Source organism: Bufo gargarizans, chromosome 1 (genome assembly GCF_014858855.1).
Source record: "Bufo gargarizans isolate SCDJY-AF-19 chromosome 1, ASM1485885v1, whole genome shotgun sequence".
Lineage (NCBI taxonomy): Eukaryota > Metazoa > Chordata > Amphibia > Anura > Bufonidae > Bufo > Bufo gargarizans.
The window spans coordinates 274,320,136-274,341,275 of NC_058080.1; the positions used below are offsets into that span (position 1 = coordinate 274,320,136).

The following is a 21,140-nucleotide window of genomic DNA, read 5'->3' on the forward strand; positions in this document are numbered from 1 at the left end:
TATTTTTGGGGGGAATAGATGTATCTACTAAAATAGACAAGTGAGGTAAGGGGCAGATCTACTCTAACATGAACCTGTCAGGCTCTTTAGGCCCCTTGCAGTTGAGCGTTTGTCACGCTGCGAGTCGACAATATAATGCTGTGCTACTCTGTCAATGCTGGGAGGTCAGGCCGGGAACTGCTCTGCGTGACACCCGCTCGTCTGCAAGGGGCCTTACCCTGCCCACTAGGAGTGCAGCATAAAGTAATACAAAAACACAGATTTTAGAGGACTTTCTGCAGAATAATTGGAAGAAAGCTGTCATTCAGAGGCAGGTAGGTAAGATGAGCCTGTATCTCTTGAATATTTTGGACTTCTGGCTTACAGCACTTGTAGCACATTCTGTAATAATTAACCTTAGTTCTCCAAAGCTGCAGTATATTAACACATAAGTGACAGACCTATGAACTCATTGTGTTAATCACTAATTTATGGTGTCCTCCGAAAGCTTCTCTTTCAGGGGGTTGGCCACATTCTGACAACTGTTGATTAGTGGTTTGTAAATTGGCTGCTGATGGAGAGTCATGTGACTGGGCATATCACTAGGTTTCCTCCCTGCTAATACTTTGCAGCTGCTGAGTTTGAATGGAGGAGTGATGTGTCTGATCACATGATCTTCCATCAGCAGCCAATTTATGGAGAGGACCTTCGTGTGGACAGCACAAGAGATTTGTCCAACAAGGGGGCATGCCTTATGAAATAAGAAAATGGTGCAGAATATCAACAAAGGCTATATTAATTAGTGCAATATAGTCATCTTACATACACATTGATCAGCAATTCTCTGACCAACCCCTTTAAGTGCTTCAAATCCTAAATGTCACTTAAAAGTAGAGTCAATCAGCTGTTCTTGAAAAGGGTAGGCTCTTCAGCTAAGCATTAGTTTAACAAAGTATTGTAACGGTGGGGCTTTTCTTTAAAAAAGTAATATATTGCAGTTGGATAAAAGCTGCCCTCTATGTGTGAAACTGATGTGCACTGTAGAGTAGCAACTGATTTGTGCAATGATATTAAATAATTTCCTGAGAGACATTATTTTATTACTGATGGTAAACTTCCATGCAGAGCTCAGACTTGGCTTTGAAACAGAAGACGGAGTTAAACAGTCGCTTAGAAGAGAAAACCAATCAGATGGCCGCCACCGTCAAACAACTGGAGCAGAGGTAACACACGCAGAGTGGAGACTGCCTGATATAGCGTTTACTGAGATATGAAGACTCCAGGCCTAAAAATTCAAAAATGCAATACATTTCATTTTTTTTTTTTCAATATTTTCAGTTTTCATACATTCAAATGTCCTCTTAGTCTCATTTTTGCTGATTTTCAAGGCTTTTAAGGGAAATCATATTTTACACAACCTTCACAGTAAATAGAGATTATAATTTTTTGGTCTTATTTAAAGATTTTTTTTCTGAACATATAAAGACCTGTGCCAGATTTATTCGTAAGTGTTAGTAAGTTGTGGGCACACATACTTATCACATTTTACACTGTGTGTTCCTTGTGCATGCATGCTTTAGTTAAAAAGTTTAAAAGGGTATTCTAATCTTAGACATTTATGTCATATCCTTGGAATAGGTCAGTGGTCTTTTTTTTTTTTTTTAGATCTCTCATAAACTTCACATTAGAGAATGATGCTACAGAAGTGCTACTCTCATCAAATGAGTCACAACACCAAATGCCTAAGCAGAAAAGTTGTGTTGGATGTTTCTATATTTCTACGAGGGTAGTATACAGTAGATTGGCTCCATCTCCCTCATGTCCCAGTAAAAATTGTCCTTTTATTAGAATGTGGTTAAACCAGGGGCATACAGGGAAGTTATGGCCCTAGAAAAGAACCTAAAAGTGGCCCCAAAGTTGTAGGTGGGGCAGCACAAGTAGATAGGGCCAATACAAGTTGTCAGGGTCACTAATTCCACAGTGCTGCACAGAATACCTCCCCGAAGCTGTCCTTTTGTGGTGGCCATTAATAGCTGCCATGTTCTGTCCTCTTCCTCCAATTGTCTATAATAAAGATATGGAGAAGGGGGCTTAGGAGATGAGATGTGGGCCACAACACCAAGCCAGCCCTACCTTCAGCATGCTGCCCGGACTTCTTCTAATAATGACCCCTATAGTTTCCCCAGTAGTATGTACCTGGCCATTGGCAGTGAGGAGGGCTTGGTGGCCCTATGAGCAAAGGCCATTCCGCCCCTGGGTCAAACAAGCGTTGGTATTCTGAGAGTCTGGCTCCAACATTCTGTGCTGGCATATTTAATTTTTTTTTTTTTATGGGGAGTTTCACCGGGGCGTCATTTTGAGGGTCTTTCATACAGCAGCCAGACGATCCAGATGGAGCTCAACTCTTTTATTTATAATCCACTAGACAGCGGGTGCACAGGCGCGAGATCTCAGTGCTAGACCAGAAGTCTAGTGCTGTCAATCTAAAGGGAGGGAGGCGTGATTTGAAGGAGAGGGTCGTCAGTATGGAGCACCAGAGGCGTTGCTGGAGTGGTGCTCGAACCGCATAAGCCCACCTCCTGCTCATTAGCATATCTTTACACGTTCAGATTTCTCCACAACAGTACTACCTACAGATAAAAGATAGGTTTCATTTTAATCAGCGTTAGCTACCCTACCAGGCTATATGCCTGCTAGTATATGCCAGGTGACAGAGCCGCTTTAAAGGGTTATGCTGGAATACACTCCCGCACAATCTGGCATCAAGAGACTCAACTGTACGCTGGGCAGGACAGATATGGAATCAACCCAGTGAGTATTGTGTACAGGCCCACAAACTAAAATAAATGTTTACATTATCGAAGCTAAGAAACCTGTAGAAAACGATGTCTTAAAGGAAACCTGTCACCATGATTTTGCGCATAGAGCTGGGGACATGGGCTGCTAGATGGCCACTAGCACATCTGCAGTACCCAGGTCCCATAGCTCTCTGCGCTTTTATTGTGTTAAAAAACCGTTCTGAGTGATATGCAAATGACCTGATATGAGTCTTGTAGCCGGAGATGAGTCAAGCGGAAAGGAGCCCAGCACCGCCCCGCGTCCTCCGAATCTCCTCCTTGCTGGCTGACGTCACAGAGCTGGAGCGCCGTGCGCAGTGTCGGCATCATGTTCATTCCCTGTGGGAACGAACTACGCATGCGCTAGCTCGCGCATCGCGAGATTTCGGCGCTCCAGCTCTGTGACTGCAGATGTGCTAGTGGCCATCTAGCAGCCCATGTCCCCAGCTCTATGCGCAAACTCATGGTGACAGGTTTCCTTTAATGATTATGAACTTACTAATAATAGTCAGTTGGGCAGTATTATTGAAAATAAACTGGAAAATGGCTCTGAATACCTGCATCAATACATAATACTTTCTATAGAAAATGGAGAGCTTGTCAGCTTTGTGTAATTTTCTTACTATTGATGCTTATAATCTATGATAAAGGTGTTCAGTTTCCCATTCTCCTTAGATTTTGATAAGGGCTAATGCATTATATAAGTGTGAAGGTGTTCAGTACTAGCAGATACATAATGCTGTGTCAGCCCCTACTGTTACTGTGGACAGATCTTGTAGCTGATTCTTACACAGACCGGACACGTTCTCTTTATTGTATTGCATATCTGGATAAATCTCTTAATTGATCTTTTCCTTTTGATGTTCTCTGTTTTTATTAATCTTCCGCCCTCAACTCTCATTTAACTTTTCGGTTTTCCTTCCATAATAAACAAACTAGTGAAAAGGATTTGGTGAAACAGGCAAAAACCTTAAGTAGTACAGCCAGTAAACTCCTACAGAAGCAGCACTAGACAGCTGACACAAAGCTCCTCACCACCACTAACAGAGCAGCTTGGTAGCAGGAGGAAGTCGGCCTTGTAACAAGCTCCTACATAGATGTTAAATGTTGCCTACTGTTAATTTGAGAATTGCTGCATTTTGAAGCCATGGCTCCTCCGTTCTGTTCTCCTTCTTTTTCCCACTCTCTCACTATAGATGGAATCTTTGTTAGAACCCCCCGCCCCAAATATTTGCCAAATAAACTTTTTAAAACCATGCCTGTGTGATGCTTTATCCAACTATCGGCCTGTAGAACTTTTACCGCCTAAGACAGAAATTGTGAGGTGTTGTTACATTCTAACTTAAATGGGTTCTCTGGGAATTTAGAAAATGAAAATGCTTAAATATTACTTTATTATAAATGTATTCCCAAATACCTTTTTATTATTTATAATTGCTCGTAAGGAGAAATAAATTGGCCACCGTCCTATTCATATTCACAAAACCTGTCCTAACCACGTCCTAAACACAAATCAGCAAGTCCTGAATTAGCAGCATAGGGCTGAGAAAGACAGGAGCTCATGAATATTCAGGACCTATCAGCATGCGCTGGAGCTGTTCAGTACAAGATTTTAGCAAAAGGACTGAGTCAATTAAAGAAAGTGACCCAGCATTTTGCTAAGGGAATCTGTCACTATTTTATATTGCCCTTAGTGAGGACACCATAAAACTGGCAACAGATTCTCTTTACACAGCTCCCAGACCTTAATACATAAAAACGTTTGACATGTCACTGACGTCAGAAGATTTCTGAGATTGGAGGTACACTTTAAAACGTACTAAAAGAAATGCATACCTCCTTAGACCAGGAATTGATTTAAATAAATATGGCGAGCCTCATCATAGTTTTAAGTCAAGGATCACTACTGGTATGCCTTCATGTGGCTTTCAATTAAGTGAAAGTGTATGTTCCACAAAGCACATGTATCACCTGTTCACAGGATTAGTGATAAATGTCTGATCACTAGGGGCCTCACCTCTGGGACCACCTATCTTGTGAATAGTAGTTAAACATCTTTTTTGGGACATCCTCCTTTAAAGAGGACCTGTCCAGACAGTGCCTGAGCACGTGGAACAAAAGTCTTTTGACAAGGGGAATGGAAAGGGCCAATTATTCTCTTGTATAATACTGGTGATGGTAGTGTATAAGGCCTATTTCATTAATGCAATGTATATTCAAAAATGGGGTCTGCCAGTTCAGTAGCAGAGTAAAAAAATTATTTGCAGCCTAAACAATCTAGAAACTGTTCAACCTTAGTTGACAATATGTCTATAAGAGGAATTTATCATGCCCTACACTCCAAAACTGTGGTTTCAAAAAGTCACAAAATAAGGCATTTGTGACTTTTTGGCCTCACTTGTGCAAAATTTTCACTCCAGTTTTGAAATGCAATATGCGACTTTTGATAAATTTGAACGCAGATCCAAGCATAATTGACTTCAAATATTCACTTAATAAATTACTCCCTAACATGTCCTTAAGTGATGGAACCCATCACATGTAACCTTTTAAGATTATATATATATATATATATATATATATATAGTCAGTTTTTGCCTGCTTCACCTTCAAGTTTCTGTAAATATAGGTTTCCATCATTTTCTTCTTTTTTTTTTATTTTTTATTATTCTGTCCATTCTAATTTTCCACCCTTTTATACTTTTGTTCTTTCGGTTTCATATTTTACTATGGCCTCTTCCTTACCCCCACCACCTCCATTTTGTTTTGTTTTTTATTTTATTACCCATTCATGTGACTCAAATCCAGATTGAGAGTGTCAGAACGAGATCGACTGGAGGCCGAGGATGCCAACAGACTCTTCAAGCAAGAGTTTGGTGACAAGATTGAGAGTCTGCAAATAGAAGTGGATCAGCTCCGAAAGCAGTGGTGAAGAAATGATTGCTTGGTGTAGTTCTAGTCAGAAGCAGTGGTGATGCTCTCTGGGTGTCTATGGTGCCAGACATTTCCTAACCTCTTGCAGGTGGTGATATCTTTCATTGTACCCACATTAAAAGATTTTAGGATATTGTCTCCAACCTTTCAGGATTATCTGAACTCCTCTATCTAGTTGTTAAACTATACATGATAATGTTGGTATTGTAAGTAAAAGTTGTCACAACCTGCAAAATACAAAAGACTATTAACATTTAATGGTGTTCCAATATAATAAATCAGACTTTCAATGGCTGCAATTGGTGTACATGTCACTGCCAATTATAATCATGCAGGTTAGCTAATAATTGCCTGTGCAGATATGGGACCTGTACATTCATATATTCAGCAACAGTTGGTGCCCTTTATCAACCAATGTAAAAGGGCTCTTTCAGCATTTCCTCCTTTACTCACTTAAATGGCCACTGACTTATTCTTAGTGGTCACTTTAGGTGAACATGAACAAATGTGCAAATTAAAGGGGTTCAGAGCTGAACCCGGACATACCTCCATTTTCACCCAGGCAGCCCCCCTGTCATGTCACTAAATCGCGCCGGGCAAAGGCATTTTCAAGAGTTCCGGCTCTCCATGGGGCTGCCAGGAAGCCCAGTGATGTCACCGACACGGCTAGGGCAGCGCTAAAGCACGCCCATCAGAGCCTGTGATGTCACCGAACACACTGCCGGGCGGAAGCTTCCGCCCGGCAGTGTGTTTATTGTAAACAAAAGAGCCTGTGCCCTGCGCGATCTAGCGCAGGGCAAGGGAGCGCATCGGAGCATGAGATGCTCCAATGCTAACATAAGGGGTGCTGCCTGGGTGACAATAAGGGTATGTCCAGGTTCAGCTCTGAACCTGGACAACCCCCTAATTTGATTTAAAAATTTGTCATGTGATTCACCCTAAAAACCTTGAAATCTCTGCTACTAGGAGTCTTCCTTCTAGTTATTTAGCAGTAAATTCCATCCTTGGCAGAAAGGAGGGCTAGACAGAATGAAGGAAGTGGGCTTGCTCTCCCGCTCAATCAGAATCTGGTCTCTGTGCAGAGGCCCTTCTGCCATGCAGAACACAGTGCTGGAGCGCTGACCACTCCTTAGAATCTCAGACTAAATGTCATCGGAGGGAAGAAATTAACTTTATTTCTGAACCATGTGTGTCTGGGAGACTATCTCCATTCTCTTCAGTCTGGTTACAAGTTTGGGAATGGAAGTCTGGACCAGTATAGTACTGGCAGACTGCCTGCATATGGAGACACCCACCAGCTCTGAGATCAAAATGCTGCTTTACAACAGCAGCCAAAATCACATCTGAATTCTTGGGCAGGCTTGATTGGGATCCAAGTCATAGTCATGTCCCCAGCCAGAGCTTTTTTTAAAATGGTATTACCATACGAAGCAAAACATCCAAATTATTTCCATTTCTTGACCCGTTACCCCCCCCCCCCCTAAATTCCCTCCCAGACCCCACCCCGTTGCGATGTGTTGTGTCCCCCCCCCCCCCCCCCCCCAAAAAAAAAAAAAAACAACGGATAATGAGGCAGGAAAATTAAAATTCCATTCTCCCCAGTTTCTTTGTTCACATAGAACATATTCATACCTTTTGATATTAGATGAAAACCAAGCCCGTGCAATCAAGAGTCTTGCCAAAGACATTATTTTAAAATTCCTTTTGTATTTATGGAACCCAACCATGGAAAGATCACTCAAAATCCAACACAATTGAAATCACCACTTTCAGTTTTTGGGTAATATAATTATGAATTTCCCCCCAATATTTCTTTTAGTTCTAGACAAGTCTAAAACACATGTAGATAATCTGCATCAGGAGACTCACACTGTGGGCAGTTAGAGGTGTTTCTCAAACCCCGTTTGTTAAGCCATAAAGGTGTAACGTAAATTCTGTGTAAAATATTAAATTGAACCAATATGTGATTAAAATTATAAGAAACTAATCAAGAAACATTCACCAATATATTGTCCCAATCATCCGATTGAATCATTGGGCAATCCCTTCTCCGGGCATTTTGCCCAGGGGAACATATATTCATAAATCCTGCTTTAAGTCAATATTTATAACATTGAGAAATTTTAACCCTCTGTGCTGTCTTTACTATCAAATGGTGCAAAAATATAGAGGTGTCTATATCGAAAAGCGATTTTTCTTTTATACTAGAAAGTGCTGAATGTAACTGAACATACCTAAAGCAAGATAAATTAGATATATTTTCTCTTTGTGCCAACTCCAAAAATGAAAAAATATGACCATTCCCAACCATCTGTGCAAGATAGTAAATATTTTTTTGCCAATACTGATCCCCAACAAATTCATCTAAGGCCTGTAGATAAGAATTATGCCAAAGGGTCGTACAACAGAGGGATCCCTTTATTCCCAACTAATCTCTAGTGGTACTCCAGGACTTAGTACCTTCACAGCAACTCTATAGTTCTGTTGGAGATTGATTAACCGCTACCCGACCACCTAACGCAGGATTGCATCCTGCGGGCGGCTGGGTTATTCCTCTTTGACGCGCCGGCGCGTCATCTCGCGAGAGGCGAGATTTCCTGTGAACGCGCGCTCACAGGATCCAAAGGTAAACAAGCTCATCTACAGTCTGCCAGCGGCGATCATTCGCTGGCAGGCTGTAGATGCGATTTTTTTTATTTTATTTTTTTTAACCCTTGAAAAAAAAGGGGTTTTGTTAACAGCGTCTGATATACCTGCTACCTGGTCCTCTGGTGGTCCCTTTTGCTTGGATCGACCACCAGAGGACACAGGCAGCTCTGTAATAAGTAGCACCACACCACACTACACTACCCCCCCCACTGTCACTTATTAACCCCTGATCACCCCTCTGTCATTGATCACCCCCCTGTAAGGCACCATTCAGACGTTCGTATGTGTTTTGATGATCCGCAAAACACTGACACCGCGGATCTGCAAAACACGCACATTGCCAGAACTATATAGAAAATGCCTTTAAGAATAGGACATGTTCTATAGGTTCTAGAAAAAACGCAGTGTTCGCCCTATCAGGCCTGATCTTGTGCGCACACTTGTCCGCTCCACCGCAGTGACAGAAATTTTTCTGATCACTGCAAAAACACCGTAAAATCACTGCGGCGCTATAAAGATCACTTTGGAGGGGCATGGCGAGTTCATAAAAGATTTATTATTTTTTTGGCACAAGTTAGCAGAATTTTATTTATTTTTTTCTTACAAAGTCTCATATTCCACTAACTTGTGACAAAAAATAAAATCTCACATGAACTCGCCATACCCCTCACAGAATCCAAATGTGTTTTAGACATTTATATTCCAGACTTCTCACGCTTTAGGGCCCCTAAAATGCCAGGGCAGTATAAATACCCCATAAGTGGCCCCATTTTGGAAAGAAGACACCCCAAGGTATTCCGTGAGGGGCATGGCAAGTTCCTAAAATATATTTTTTGGCACAAGTTAGCGGAAAAATGTTTTTTTTTTTTTGTTTGTTTTTTCTCTTACAAAATCATTTTCCGCTAACTTGTGCCCCAAAAAAAAAAATTCTAGGAACTCGCCATGCCCCTCACCGAATACCTTGGGGTGCCTTCTTTCCACAATGGGGTCACATGTGGGATATTTATACTGCCCTGGCATTTTAGGGGCCCTAAAGCGTGAGAAGAAGTCTGGAATCCAAATGCCTAAAAATGCCCTTCTAAAAGGTACTCACTGGAATTTGGGCCCCTTTGCGCACCTAGGCTGCAAAAAAGTGTCACACATGTGGTATCGCCATACTCAGGAGAAGTAGGGCAATGTGTTTTGGGGTGTCTTTTTACATATACCCATGCTGGGTGAGATAAATATCTCTCTAAAAGACAACTTTTCCCATTTTTATATACAAAGTTGTCATTTGACAGATATTTCTCTCACCCAGCATGGGTATATGTAAAAATACACCCCAAAACACATTGCCCTAGGTGCATAAAGGGGCCGAAAGTCCTACGAGTACCTTTAGGCTTTACAGGGTTGCTCACAATTTAGCCCCGCCCAAAATGCCATAACGGTAAACACACCCCACAAATGACCCCATTTCGGAAAGTAGACACCCCAAAGTATTTGCTGAGGGGCCTATTGAGTCCATGAAAGATTGAACTTTTTGTCACAAGTTAGCGGAAATGGAGACTTTGTGAGGAAAAAAAATAAAAATCAATTTCCGCTAACTTGTGCCAAAAAAGAAACAAAACTTCTATGAACTCGCCATGCCCCTCATGGAATACCTTGGGGTGTCTTCTTTCTAAAATGGGGTCACATCTGGGGTATTTATACTGCCCTGGCATTTTAGGGGCCCTAAAGCGTGAGAAGAAGTCTGGAATCCAAATGCCTAAAAATGCCCTCCTAAAAGATACTCATTGGAATTTGGGCCCCTTTGCGCACCTAGGCTGCAAAAGTGTCACACGTGGTATCGCCGTACTCGGGAGAAGTAGGGCAATGTGTTTTGGGGTGTATTTTTACATATACCCATGCTGGGTGAGAGAAATATCTCTGTAAAATGACAACTTTGTATAAAAAAAAAAATGGGAAAAGTTGTCTTTTAGAGAGATATTTATCTCACCCAGCATGGGTATATGTAAAAATACACCCCAAAACACATTGCCCTACTTCTTCTGAGTACGGCGATACCAAATGTGTGACACTTTTTTGCAGCCTAGGTGCGCAAAGGGGGCCAAATTCGAAACAGCACAGTTAGGATTTCACAGGGCATTTTTTACGCATTTGGATTCCAAACTACTTCTCGCGCTTTACGTCCCCTAAAATGCCAGGGCAGTATAAATACCCGACAAGTGACCCAATTTTGGAAAGAAGACACCCCAAGGTATTCTGTGAGGGGTATGGTGAGTTCATGTAAAAAAAAAAAAAATGTTGTCACAAGTTAGTGGAATATGAGACTTTGTAAGGAAAAATCATTTTCCGCTAACTTGTGACAAAAAATTAAAACTTCCATGAACTCACTATGCCCATCAGCAAATACCTTAGGGTGTCTACTTTCCGAAATGGGTCATTTGTGGGGTGTTTCTACTGTCTGTCTAAAGTTATTTAATCTATTATACACCCTGATCAAAACAGGTTTATTCCTAACAAGGGTACCCATTATAATTTTCACCGCCTTTTCGCTAATATTCAACACTATAACTTTTACCCAAACCAATAAATATACACTTACTGCATTTTTATTTTATTTTTTTGCTAAAATTTCGGTCAATTTTGATTAATATCAAAAAAAGTTAAAATGTCAGCAGCAAAGAAATACCACCAAATGAAAGCTCTATTAGTTAGAAGAAAAGGAGGTAAAATTCATTTGGGTGGTACGTTGTATGACCAAGCAATAAACAGTGAAAGTAGTGTAGTGCAGAATTGTAAAAAGTGGTCTGGTCATTAAGGGGGTTTAAGTTAGGGGAGCTGAGGTGGTTAATTGACCAGATTCCAATAAAGTAAAGATGTTACCATGTGAATAGATCTTAACCAAGGTTCTATAAAATGGGCTTTTCTCCCATTCATAATACTGCCATAACTGTGATGCTATAAAATTGGCCTTGAAACAGTGAAGATTTAATCCTCCCCATTCCATCAGCTTATAGTAATACTCCAATTTAAGCCTTACTCGCTTTCTCCCCCAAAGTAGGTCATTATTATTATTTATTATTAAAGCGCCATTCATTCCATAGCGCTGTACATATGATAAGCGGTGCACATACATAACACAGACAATTGCACTAATCATAAACAAGATGAGTTACAAACTGGTACAGAAGGAGAGAGGACCCTGCCCGTGAGGGCTTACAATCTACATGGTATGGGAGAAGGACACAGTAGGTGCGGGTTAAGTTGGTCATGGCGGTATAGAGGCAGCAGGGTCACTGGTTGTAGGCTTGTCTGAAGAGGTGGGTTTTCAGGTTTCTTTTGAAGGATTCCACTGTAGGTGAGAGTCTGATATGTTGGGGTAGCGAGTTCCAGAGTATGGGGGATGCACGGGAGAAATCTTGGAGTCGATTGTGGGAAGAGGCGATAAGAGGAGAGGAGAGAAGGAGGTCTTGTGAGGATCGGAGAGTGCGTGTGGGGATGTATCGGGAAAGTAGCTCAGAGATGTAGGGAGAGGACAGGTTATGGACGGCCTTGTATGTGTTTGTTAGTACTTTGAAGTGGATTCGTTGGGCAATGGGAAGCCAGTGAAGGGATTGGCAGAGGGGAGAGGCAGAGTAGTAATAAGGTGAGAGGTGGATTAGTCGGGCAGCAGAGTTGAGGATAGATTGGAGGGGTGCGAGAGTGCTAGATGGAAGGCCACAGAGGAGAATGTTGCAGTAGTCTAGGCGGGAGATAATAAGGGCATGTACGAGCATTTTTGCAGATTCAAAGTTAAGGAAAGCACGGATGCGGGAGATGTTTTTGAGTTGGAGGCGGCAGGTGGTGGAAAGGGCTTGGACGTGCGGTCGGAAGGAAAGGGCAGAATCTAAGGTCACTCCAAGGCAGCGGGCTTTGTTGACTGGGGATAATGTGAAAAAATCTGAGATCTTCAAATTACTAGAAAACTCCTCAGTGAAAGATTCTAATCTATCTAAAGGCATAAGAATCATCTTAGACCAATTAATATTAAGACCCAAGACCTCGCGAAAGGAGTTGACAACTCTAATAACTTTCCAGAGCATGGTATTAGTATGTTGTATATAAAACAAAACATCATCGGCATATAAGGAAATACGATCTTCTGTTCCCAATATCCCAAACCCTTCAATCCTGGGATCCTGCCTGACCCTAACAGCGAGAGGCTCAATATAGACATCAAATAATAGTGGAGAGAGTGGACATCCTGGGCGGGTGCCTCTTCCCAAAGAAATACAACTTGTAAACATCCTATTGATATTCAACCTCGCCTTAGGGGATTTATATAAGCTTTATCATATTTATGAACTGAATCCCAAATCCCATCCTCTCTAATACCTTCCAGAGGAATCTCCACTCCACCCTGTCAAAGTCCTTAGAGGCATCCCAAGACAGAATGGAACGAGAGACCCCCCCCCCCCCGGGAGGACTGAATATTAGCGAAAAGGCGGTGTAAATTATAATGGGTACCCTTGTTAGGAATAAACCTGTTTTGATCAGGGTGTATAATAGATGAAATAACTTTAGACAACCTAGTAGTAAGAATCCTTGAGAGAAGCTATGCGAACCAATATTTAAGGGGTCTTTTCCTCTTTTTAAAATTAGTACTATTACAGCTTCAGTCATTGATTCTGGGGAGGTTACCATCCTCTATTGCCCCAATAAATACCTTCAGGGTCCATTCACGCGTCCGTAGCGTGTTTTGCGGATCCACAAAACACGGACACCGGCAATGTGCGTTCCGCATTTGCGGACAAGAATAGGACATGTTCTATTTTTTGGGGGGAACGGAATTGCGGCCCCGGAAGTGCGGGTCCGTAATTCCGTTTCCGGGCATCACATCGCGCGGCCCCATAGAAATGAATGGGTCCGCAATTCCGTTCCGAAAAATGCGGAAAGAAATTGCTGACGTGTGAATGGGGCCTCAGTCTGTCAACTCTTAAAGGGGTTCTCTCTAGTGATGAGCAAATCGAGCTTCAGATCCAAGATTTCAAGTCAATTAGCTCATACCTTTATTTAAATTCTGTATGGAGTACTGACGATTGAAATTCGTTATCACTGAAGTATCATGGGACTTCGGTAAATAACTTCGTCATTCAATTTTAAAACTTGGATCCGAAGTGGACTTCGGTACTGAGGTACCAGACTTCGGATTCCTGTTTTAAAATGGTTTTCAAGTTTAAAAATCGAATGCCAAAGTTGTTAACCAAGACTTCAGTGATAATGAATTCAGGCTTGTTGGAGGCCATACATTTTAATGCTGTATGGGGACGGGTCTCTATGCATTATTAAAATTAAGTTTTGAGCGAATCGACTTCGGATCTTGGATCCAAAGCTTGATTTGCTCAACACTAGTTGTCTCCCTTTATAAAGTAGCCTTCACCATGTAGAGAAAGTTAGTACAAGGCACACACTAATGTATTGTTGTCCATATTGCTTCCTTTGGTGGCTGGACTAATTTTTCCATCACATTATACACTGCTCATTTCCATGGTTACAACCACCCTACAATCCATCAGTGGTGGTCGTACTTGCACACTATAGGAAAAAGCGCTGGCCTCTCTGGTGGCTGGGACTGTGGGAATACACCGTCTGCAAGCACGGCCATCACTGCTGAATTATAGGGTGGTCGTAATCATGGAAATTAGCAAATTATAATCTGAAAGAAAAAAACGAATCCAGCCAGCAATGGAGGCAATATGGATAATAACACTACATTAGTAAGTGCCTTGTATTAACTTTCTCTACATGATAAATACTATTTTCTGAAGTGAGACCACTCCTTTTAACATCAACATTGGCATACGATAATGAGGTAATATCTCTATACTAATGTAAACCCTATGCATTTGGAATAAAGGGTCCCATACCTGTATTGTAGATCCAAAGCTTTGCTTTCTGCTGCTTTTATAAAAATTTAGATTTAAGCCTCATTCACACGTCCGTGTCCGTGCTTAAATCCGTGAAAAGGTGGTCAGTAATGCCTCCATGAAGATGTCCGCGATGCATCCGTGTGTCATCCGTGTTTCACTGACAATGCACAGCTGAAAAATAATTTTCAAAGCATCTCTTCCTAATGATCTGTGAAACACGGATGGCATCTGTGTTGCATCCATGGATTTCACATACCCATGGGTATGATGGATCTGTGAATACTGACAAAATAGAGCATGCAACTGTGCTAAAAACACGGACCGTGGTAAAAAAAACTGATGCGTGAATACAAATATTAAAATGAATGGTGGGGGGGGGGGGTTGCTGTCTGTGGAGAACATGTACAGCACAATGACGTGGAACACTGACTTGTGAATGAGGCTTTAAAATATCCATAAATCATTTGCATTTGTGCCATAAATTGGTCTCCTTTTTTATTTATTTTTTGTTATGAGAAATAAAGCCACACTTGCCCATTGGCTATGTCTGGAATTGGTCCTGCTTCATTCAACCAAACGTAATACCAGCCACAGCCCATGGACTAGAGTGGTGCTGTTTCTAAAAATAAAATAAAATGTGCCGCATGTCATACAGAGACGTGGTAAAGTGGTGACGGCTACACTGGTCTTCAGCTTCCTTCAACTTTCATCTTTTTAACGCAATTTCTCAGCAATATTGTATCCAATGATGGGTGACTTGCTGCTTTCTGTGCTTCTAGAACACATCATTGTCACCCTGTGAGCTGCCCTGTTATTCAGTAAGCCTGCAGTGTAGTCGTGTATTCTCATTTAGTCAAGAGAGGACAGTGCTGCTTCATGTGTGTTCACGTGACTCGTGTAGATGCTCATTATTCCTTCTAACAGTGAATGAACAACTGTCTAGCGATGCTACAGGTCTTGAAATTGGAGTGTACATTATACTGCTGTGATATAATATACTACTTCTTTCCCATTCCTATGGGCAGGACCTAAGCATTCAAAGCTCCTTTGGTACTAATATGGAAATGAGTAGTTTATCAAGCAGGGGCTTAAAGGGAGTCTGTCATCAACCGGTTTTAAACAGATCACATTGTTTAGTGGGACACAAAGACATGACACAGATGTCACCTGTGTTTAGTTTTTCAGATCCTTCAAATCGCCCAAAAAGTTTATTTTATAATATGCTAATGAGCCATCGCAAGTGCCAGGGTCGGAGAGTTTGCTGAAAGTGCCCAAGTTCCTCGTGCCTCACTCCGCCCCTCAGTAAACTCCGGCCAGCCCTGTGGCTCTGTGATGTCATATTTCCCTATATCCCCTTCGCTCATCACTGCCGGGCCCAGGCATGCGCAGTTTTCTGCCCACAGTGTTATCTTTTATGATAATACGTGACACTGGAGTAGCACTGTCTTCTGTAGAAGTGAAAAGTAGCATTGTGTTCTTTAGGTATGGAGAGAGCTCTCCTGCATAGTTGTGAAGACAATAAAATGCTATGCTAATATTTTAATATTTTAAGTTGCTATTGGATAACCTGTGGTTTTCCAGGTTATATGAAACCTCAATCATTAGGAAGACCTAACAAGTCGCATTGCAGCAGCAATAGCAGCGTTTGGGGTTTCTTAAAGGTGGTCTGGTGTATATACAGCAGTAGATAACAAGAGTGCACCAGCAGATACACTGTAAGGTCTCATATCCTTAGCTTGTCTTAACTACACCACCTAGAAAATGCATCCTGTGGGTGATGTCGCCTAAAATGGTCTCTCTTCTGTTCATGTTTTAGCTCTCAATATGAAGTGGAATTGAAGAAAGAACCAAAACGAAGGGCTTCTGGCAATCAAAAAGAGAAGGAACTGCCGGAAAATAAATACTCGCCATTGAGAATACCACATCTTCTACAAAAAAACATGGTGAAAATGGGAATTCCTATAATAGTAAAATATTAGTACAGGTCGGCTCACCCCTGATTCCAGCTGGTAAGGTGCTCCACCCTGATGTCGTACCCGGATCACCAGAAATAATGTAGTAGTTAATAATAGGGTGGGCACTCTAATATCTGGGTCACAGAGTAGGCAACGCGGCAGTATTTAATTATTAGTAGTTTATTTTAGTAACACCCAAACAGATCAATTTGGCTAAAATACGCAAATAATGCTATATCTATAAAATTGATAAAAATAAATATACTTGATAAAATATGTAGTACGTCCACTGATAATGATATAATCTGGCCTGGATGTGCTAGCCAAAAAGCATATGTGCAAGCTATATTAGCAAGTATATTTATTTACTGGAAAAGCAGTCTCCTTTACCTCCACATAAACAAATACTTATAATAAGTGACCAGTGCATAAAATATAAAAAGCAAATTAAGTGATAAATATACAAAAAATTTTGTTAAAGTGCATTAAACTAAAAGTGTTCAATTAGTTGCAATATTGTGCATACGTGCAAAATATCTGTGGAGATTTGTCCTCAGGCTCAATCTTTCTAGATGTGACAAAAGGATTGTAGCAAAAGTTCTGAGAGCCGGCTTGTTAATCCAGCATATATACTCTGTTATGCAGTATGTCAGTCCGGCAGATCTCTAGTTAATAGTGCTAAAAGCACAGCAGCAGTAGTTGGTATAATGTATCAATCCGGCCAATCTCTAGTTGATACAATATCTAAGTCCGGCGAAAACTCTAGTTGGTGCCGCTATAGAGCGCAGCAGTGATACTTAGTTATTTCCGCTGTGGAGCTAATCGAGCGATGTTATGTGCACATATAGTCATTTATTTTGTTATGTTGTTACTCACATGCAGGCTTTCAGCCGTCTTCCCCGTGGCGTCCCACGTGGTGGAGGTTCTGAGTAAAGTTTAACGCTGAACCCCAAGCAGCATGCGGCCTGGCTCTTTTGGATACAGGATCCTCTGGTATGTTACCGTATTTCTACCAGGTCCTGGTTGTGGGTAGCAGTGCTCGTAATGTTCGGTCAGCTCCGCTGCAGGTTCACCTGGATGTCCTTAATTGGGATACGTGCTCCACCTTCCTTTTGGTGCAGTCACGTGCAGAAGTGTCTATTTAGTGTCCATAAGGTTTTTGAAATCCTGGAAAGCGCTTTCTTCTGTCCAATATCAGGGGGCAAACTGTTGCGGTTTTTTAGTCAGGTCCAATTGGTCCACGCCAGACGCGTTTCGAAGGGTATCCACCTTCTTCCTCAGTGGCTCCGTTGGCTCTGACTAGTTTGCCTTCTTTTTATTCCTTGTGGTTAACGAGGATTGCTCTAGAGAAAACCTGGAGAGGATCAAAAGGATCTGAATGTCTCAAATCCAGGTTGACATTAAATGCGGTATTGGTGCGGTTTATATGCGTTTTCATATAAGGACCTGCGTTTTCTTGTCCAATACATGCCGGAATTCTTATCAGCCATTGACCATACATAATATTGTGCATACTTGATTACATTATCCTTTTATATTATTAAAATACATAATTTACTGCAGTATATAAAAGAACTGTAGAAACCTATTGTTATTCAATTTTAAATACAATTCTAATAATTGTGTATTCATACAGTATTTTATAAATGATAATAATAAAATAAAATATAAAAATAGGTATAAAATAAAAATATATAAATAAAAATATAAATAAAAATATATAAAAAATTTTTACATTTTTAATAAATGCCCTAACTCATGGACAACTGTTTTGGGTTAAATTAAAAATATTTTTTGTTTAAAATTTTTTATAAATTAAAAATATTTGCTTCCATATTCACCATATTCAGTGAGATCCATCTGAAAGACTTTTTAGCACAGAACCATTAGCACAGAACTTATTCTTTGAGGGACTCCTTGTGTGACCCCAAAAGTTCTTTATACAGAGGAGGACACTAGAGATGGGTAACAATCAGATTGAGTGATGTCAGAGACCTTTGGTGGCTAGATGGTATAGGAAAGGAGACCTGCAGCCCAGGAGGGGTCATAGTGCTGATAGACAGCCCAACTAGTACCCCTCGTGGACCGGAGGTGTCCAAACCCTCACAGGAATCCGAATATTTCCAATTCGGCATTGAGCCCAGCCGGAGCCAGGCTGCCGAATTCAAAAATTCTTCTAGATTCGGCCCTAGACATTCGGGCAATATGGTTGCCTCCCCTCCAATTACGTTCTATCTGTTCAAAGGCCGCAAAGGTCAGAGTTGTAGGGTCTTGATTGTGTACTATTTTGAAGTGTTTAGATAGTACATGTTTTTCATACCCCTTTTTGATGTTGTTTATGTGTTCCGCTATCCTAATTCTTAAAGGTCTTTTCGTCCTGCCTATATATTGTTTCGCACATGCACATTCTATGATGTAGATGACGTTTGAACTGTTACATGTGAGGAGAGTTTTTATCTCAACTTCAAAGGCATTTTGTGTTGATTTTACCCGTTGGGTCTTCTTTGTAAAAGATGTATTTCTGCAGTTCACACAGCATCCACATCTATAGAACCCACTCCTATTTAACCATTTGTTAATGGAACCGGTTTCTCTTATTGGTTGTTTTATTGATGGTGCTACCTTCAGACCTAGGTTAGGGGCCTTCGTGTACACTATCTCCGGTATTGGTGGGATTAGTGGACCTATAATTTTGTCTTTTTGTATTAGGTGCCAATGGTTTTTAATACTTTGCTCAATTTTCTTGTGCTGTGAGTTATAGGGCAGTATAATGCGGAATTTGTCATCTTCTGCGGGCTTATCAATATTCTTTTTATTAGTTTCAAAGAATTTTCTCCTATCCATCAATCTGACCTTTTTCAGAGCATTCTCTACTGCTGTCTCAGGGTAGTCCTTTGACAGAAATTTCTCTTTCATATTAAGGGCCTCTTCCTCAAACTCTGACTGGTTAGTACAGTTCCTCTTAATTCTTCGGAATTGGCCAGTTGGTATGTTTAGTAGCGGAACACATAAACAACATCAAAAAGGGGTATGAAAAACATGTACTATCTAAACACTTCAAAATAGTACACAATCAAGACCCTACAACTCTGACCTTTGCGGCCTTTGAACAGATAGAACGTAATTGGAGGGGAGGCAACCATATTGCCCGAATGTCTAGGGCCGAATCTAGAAGAATTTTTGAATTCGGCAGCCTGGCTCCGGCTGGGCTCAATGCCGAATTGGAAATATTCGGATTCCTGTGAGGGTTTGGACACCTCCGGTCCACGAGGGGTACTAGTTGGGCTGTCTATCAGCACTATGACCCCTCCTGGGCTGCAGGTCTCCTTTCCTATACCATCTAGCCACCAAAGGTCTCTGACATCACTCAATCTGATTGTTACCCATCTCTAGTGTCCTCCTCTGTATAAAGAACTTTTGGGGTCACACAAGGAGTCCCTCAAAGAATAAGTTCTGTGCTAATGGTTCTGTGCTAAAAAGTCTTTCAGATGGATCTCACTGAATATGGTGAATATGGAAGCAAATATTTTTAATTTATAAAAATTTTTAAACAAAAAATATTTTTAATTTAACCCAAAACAGTTGTCCATGAGTTAGGGCATTTATTAAAAATGTAAAAAATTTTTTATATATTTTTATTTATATTTTTATTTATATATTTTTATTTTATACCTATTTTTATATTTTATTTTATTATTATCATTTATAAAATACTGTATGAATACACAATTATTAGAATTGTATTTAAAATTGAATAACAATAGGTTTCTACAGTTCTTTTATATACTGCAGTAAATTATGTATTTTAATAATATAAAAGGATAATGTAATCAAGTATGCACAATATTATGTATGGTCAATGGCTGATAAGAATTCCGGCATGTATTGGACAAGAAAACGCAGGTCCTTATATGAAAACGCATATAAACCGCACCAATACCGCATTTAATGTCAACCTGGATTTGAGACATTCAGATCCTTTTGATCCTCTCCAGGTTTTCTCTAGAGCAATCCTCGTTAACCACAAGGAATAAAAAGAAGGCAAACTAGTCAGAGCCAACGGAGCCACTGAGGAAGAAGGTGGATACCCTTCGAAACGCGTCTGGCGTGGACCAATTGGACCTGACTAAAAAACCGCAACAGTTTGCCCCCTGATATTGGACAGAAGAAAGCGCTTTCCAGGATTTCAAAAACCTTATGGACACTAAATAGACACTTCTGCACGTGACTGCACCAAAAGAAAGGTGGAGCACGTATCCCAATTAAGGACATCCAGGTGAACCTGCAGCGGAGCTGACCGAACATTACGAGCACTGCTACCCACAACCAGGACCTGGTAGAAATACGGTAACATACCAGAGGATCCTGTATCCAAAAGAGCCAGGCCGCATGCTGCTTGGGGTTCAGCGTTAAACTTTACTCAGAACCTCCACCACGTGGGACGCCACGGGGAAGACGGCTGAAAGCCTGCATGTGAGTAACAACATAACAAAATAAATGACTATATGTGCACATAACATCGCTCGATTAGCTCCACAGCGGAAATAACTAAGTATCACTGCTGCGCTCTATAGCGGCACCAACTAGAGTTTTCGCCGGACTTAGATATTGTATCAACTAGAGATTGGCCGGATTGATACATTATACCAACTACTGCTGCTGTGCTTTTAGCACTATTAACTAGAGATCTGCCGGACTGACATACTGCATAACAGAGTATATATGCTGGATTAACAAGCCGGCTCTCAGAACTTTTGCTACAATCCTTTTGTCACATCTAGAAAGATTGAGCCTGAGGACAAATCTCCACAGATATTTTGCACGTATGCACAATATTGCAACTAATTGAACACTTTTAGTTTAATGCACTTTAACAAAATTTTTTGTATATTTAT

The 21,140-nt window shown here is 40.9% G+C and overlaps 1 protein-coding gene across 14 annotated transcripts in view; it reads left to right on the forward strand.

Moving 5' to 3' along the window:
- RUFY3 (RUN and FYVE domain containing 3) overlaps positions 1-21,140 on the forward strand; it is a 130,816-nt gene that overhangs the window by 82,334 nt on the left and 27,342 nt on the right. For 10 of the 14 annotated variants that reach the window (XM_044303392.1, XM_044303377.1, XM_044303385.1 and 7 more), the window contains exons 12-14: positions 1,105-1,202; positions 5,625-5,744; positions 16,107-16,233. In XM_044303392.1, the coding sequence (XP_044159327.1) occupies positions 1,105-1,202; positions 5,625-5,744; positions 16,107-16,233 (345 nt within the window). Of the gene's footprint in view, positions 1-1,104; positions 1,203-3,755; positions 4,602-5,624; positions 5,839-16,106; positions 16,234-21,140 lie in introns of those variants that run through there. The other 4 variants (XM_044303472.1, XM_044303481.1, XM_044303465.1 and 1 more) reach the window with 3 other exon arrangements.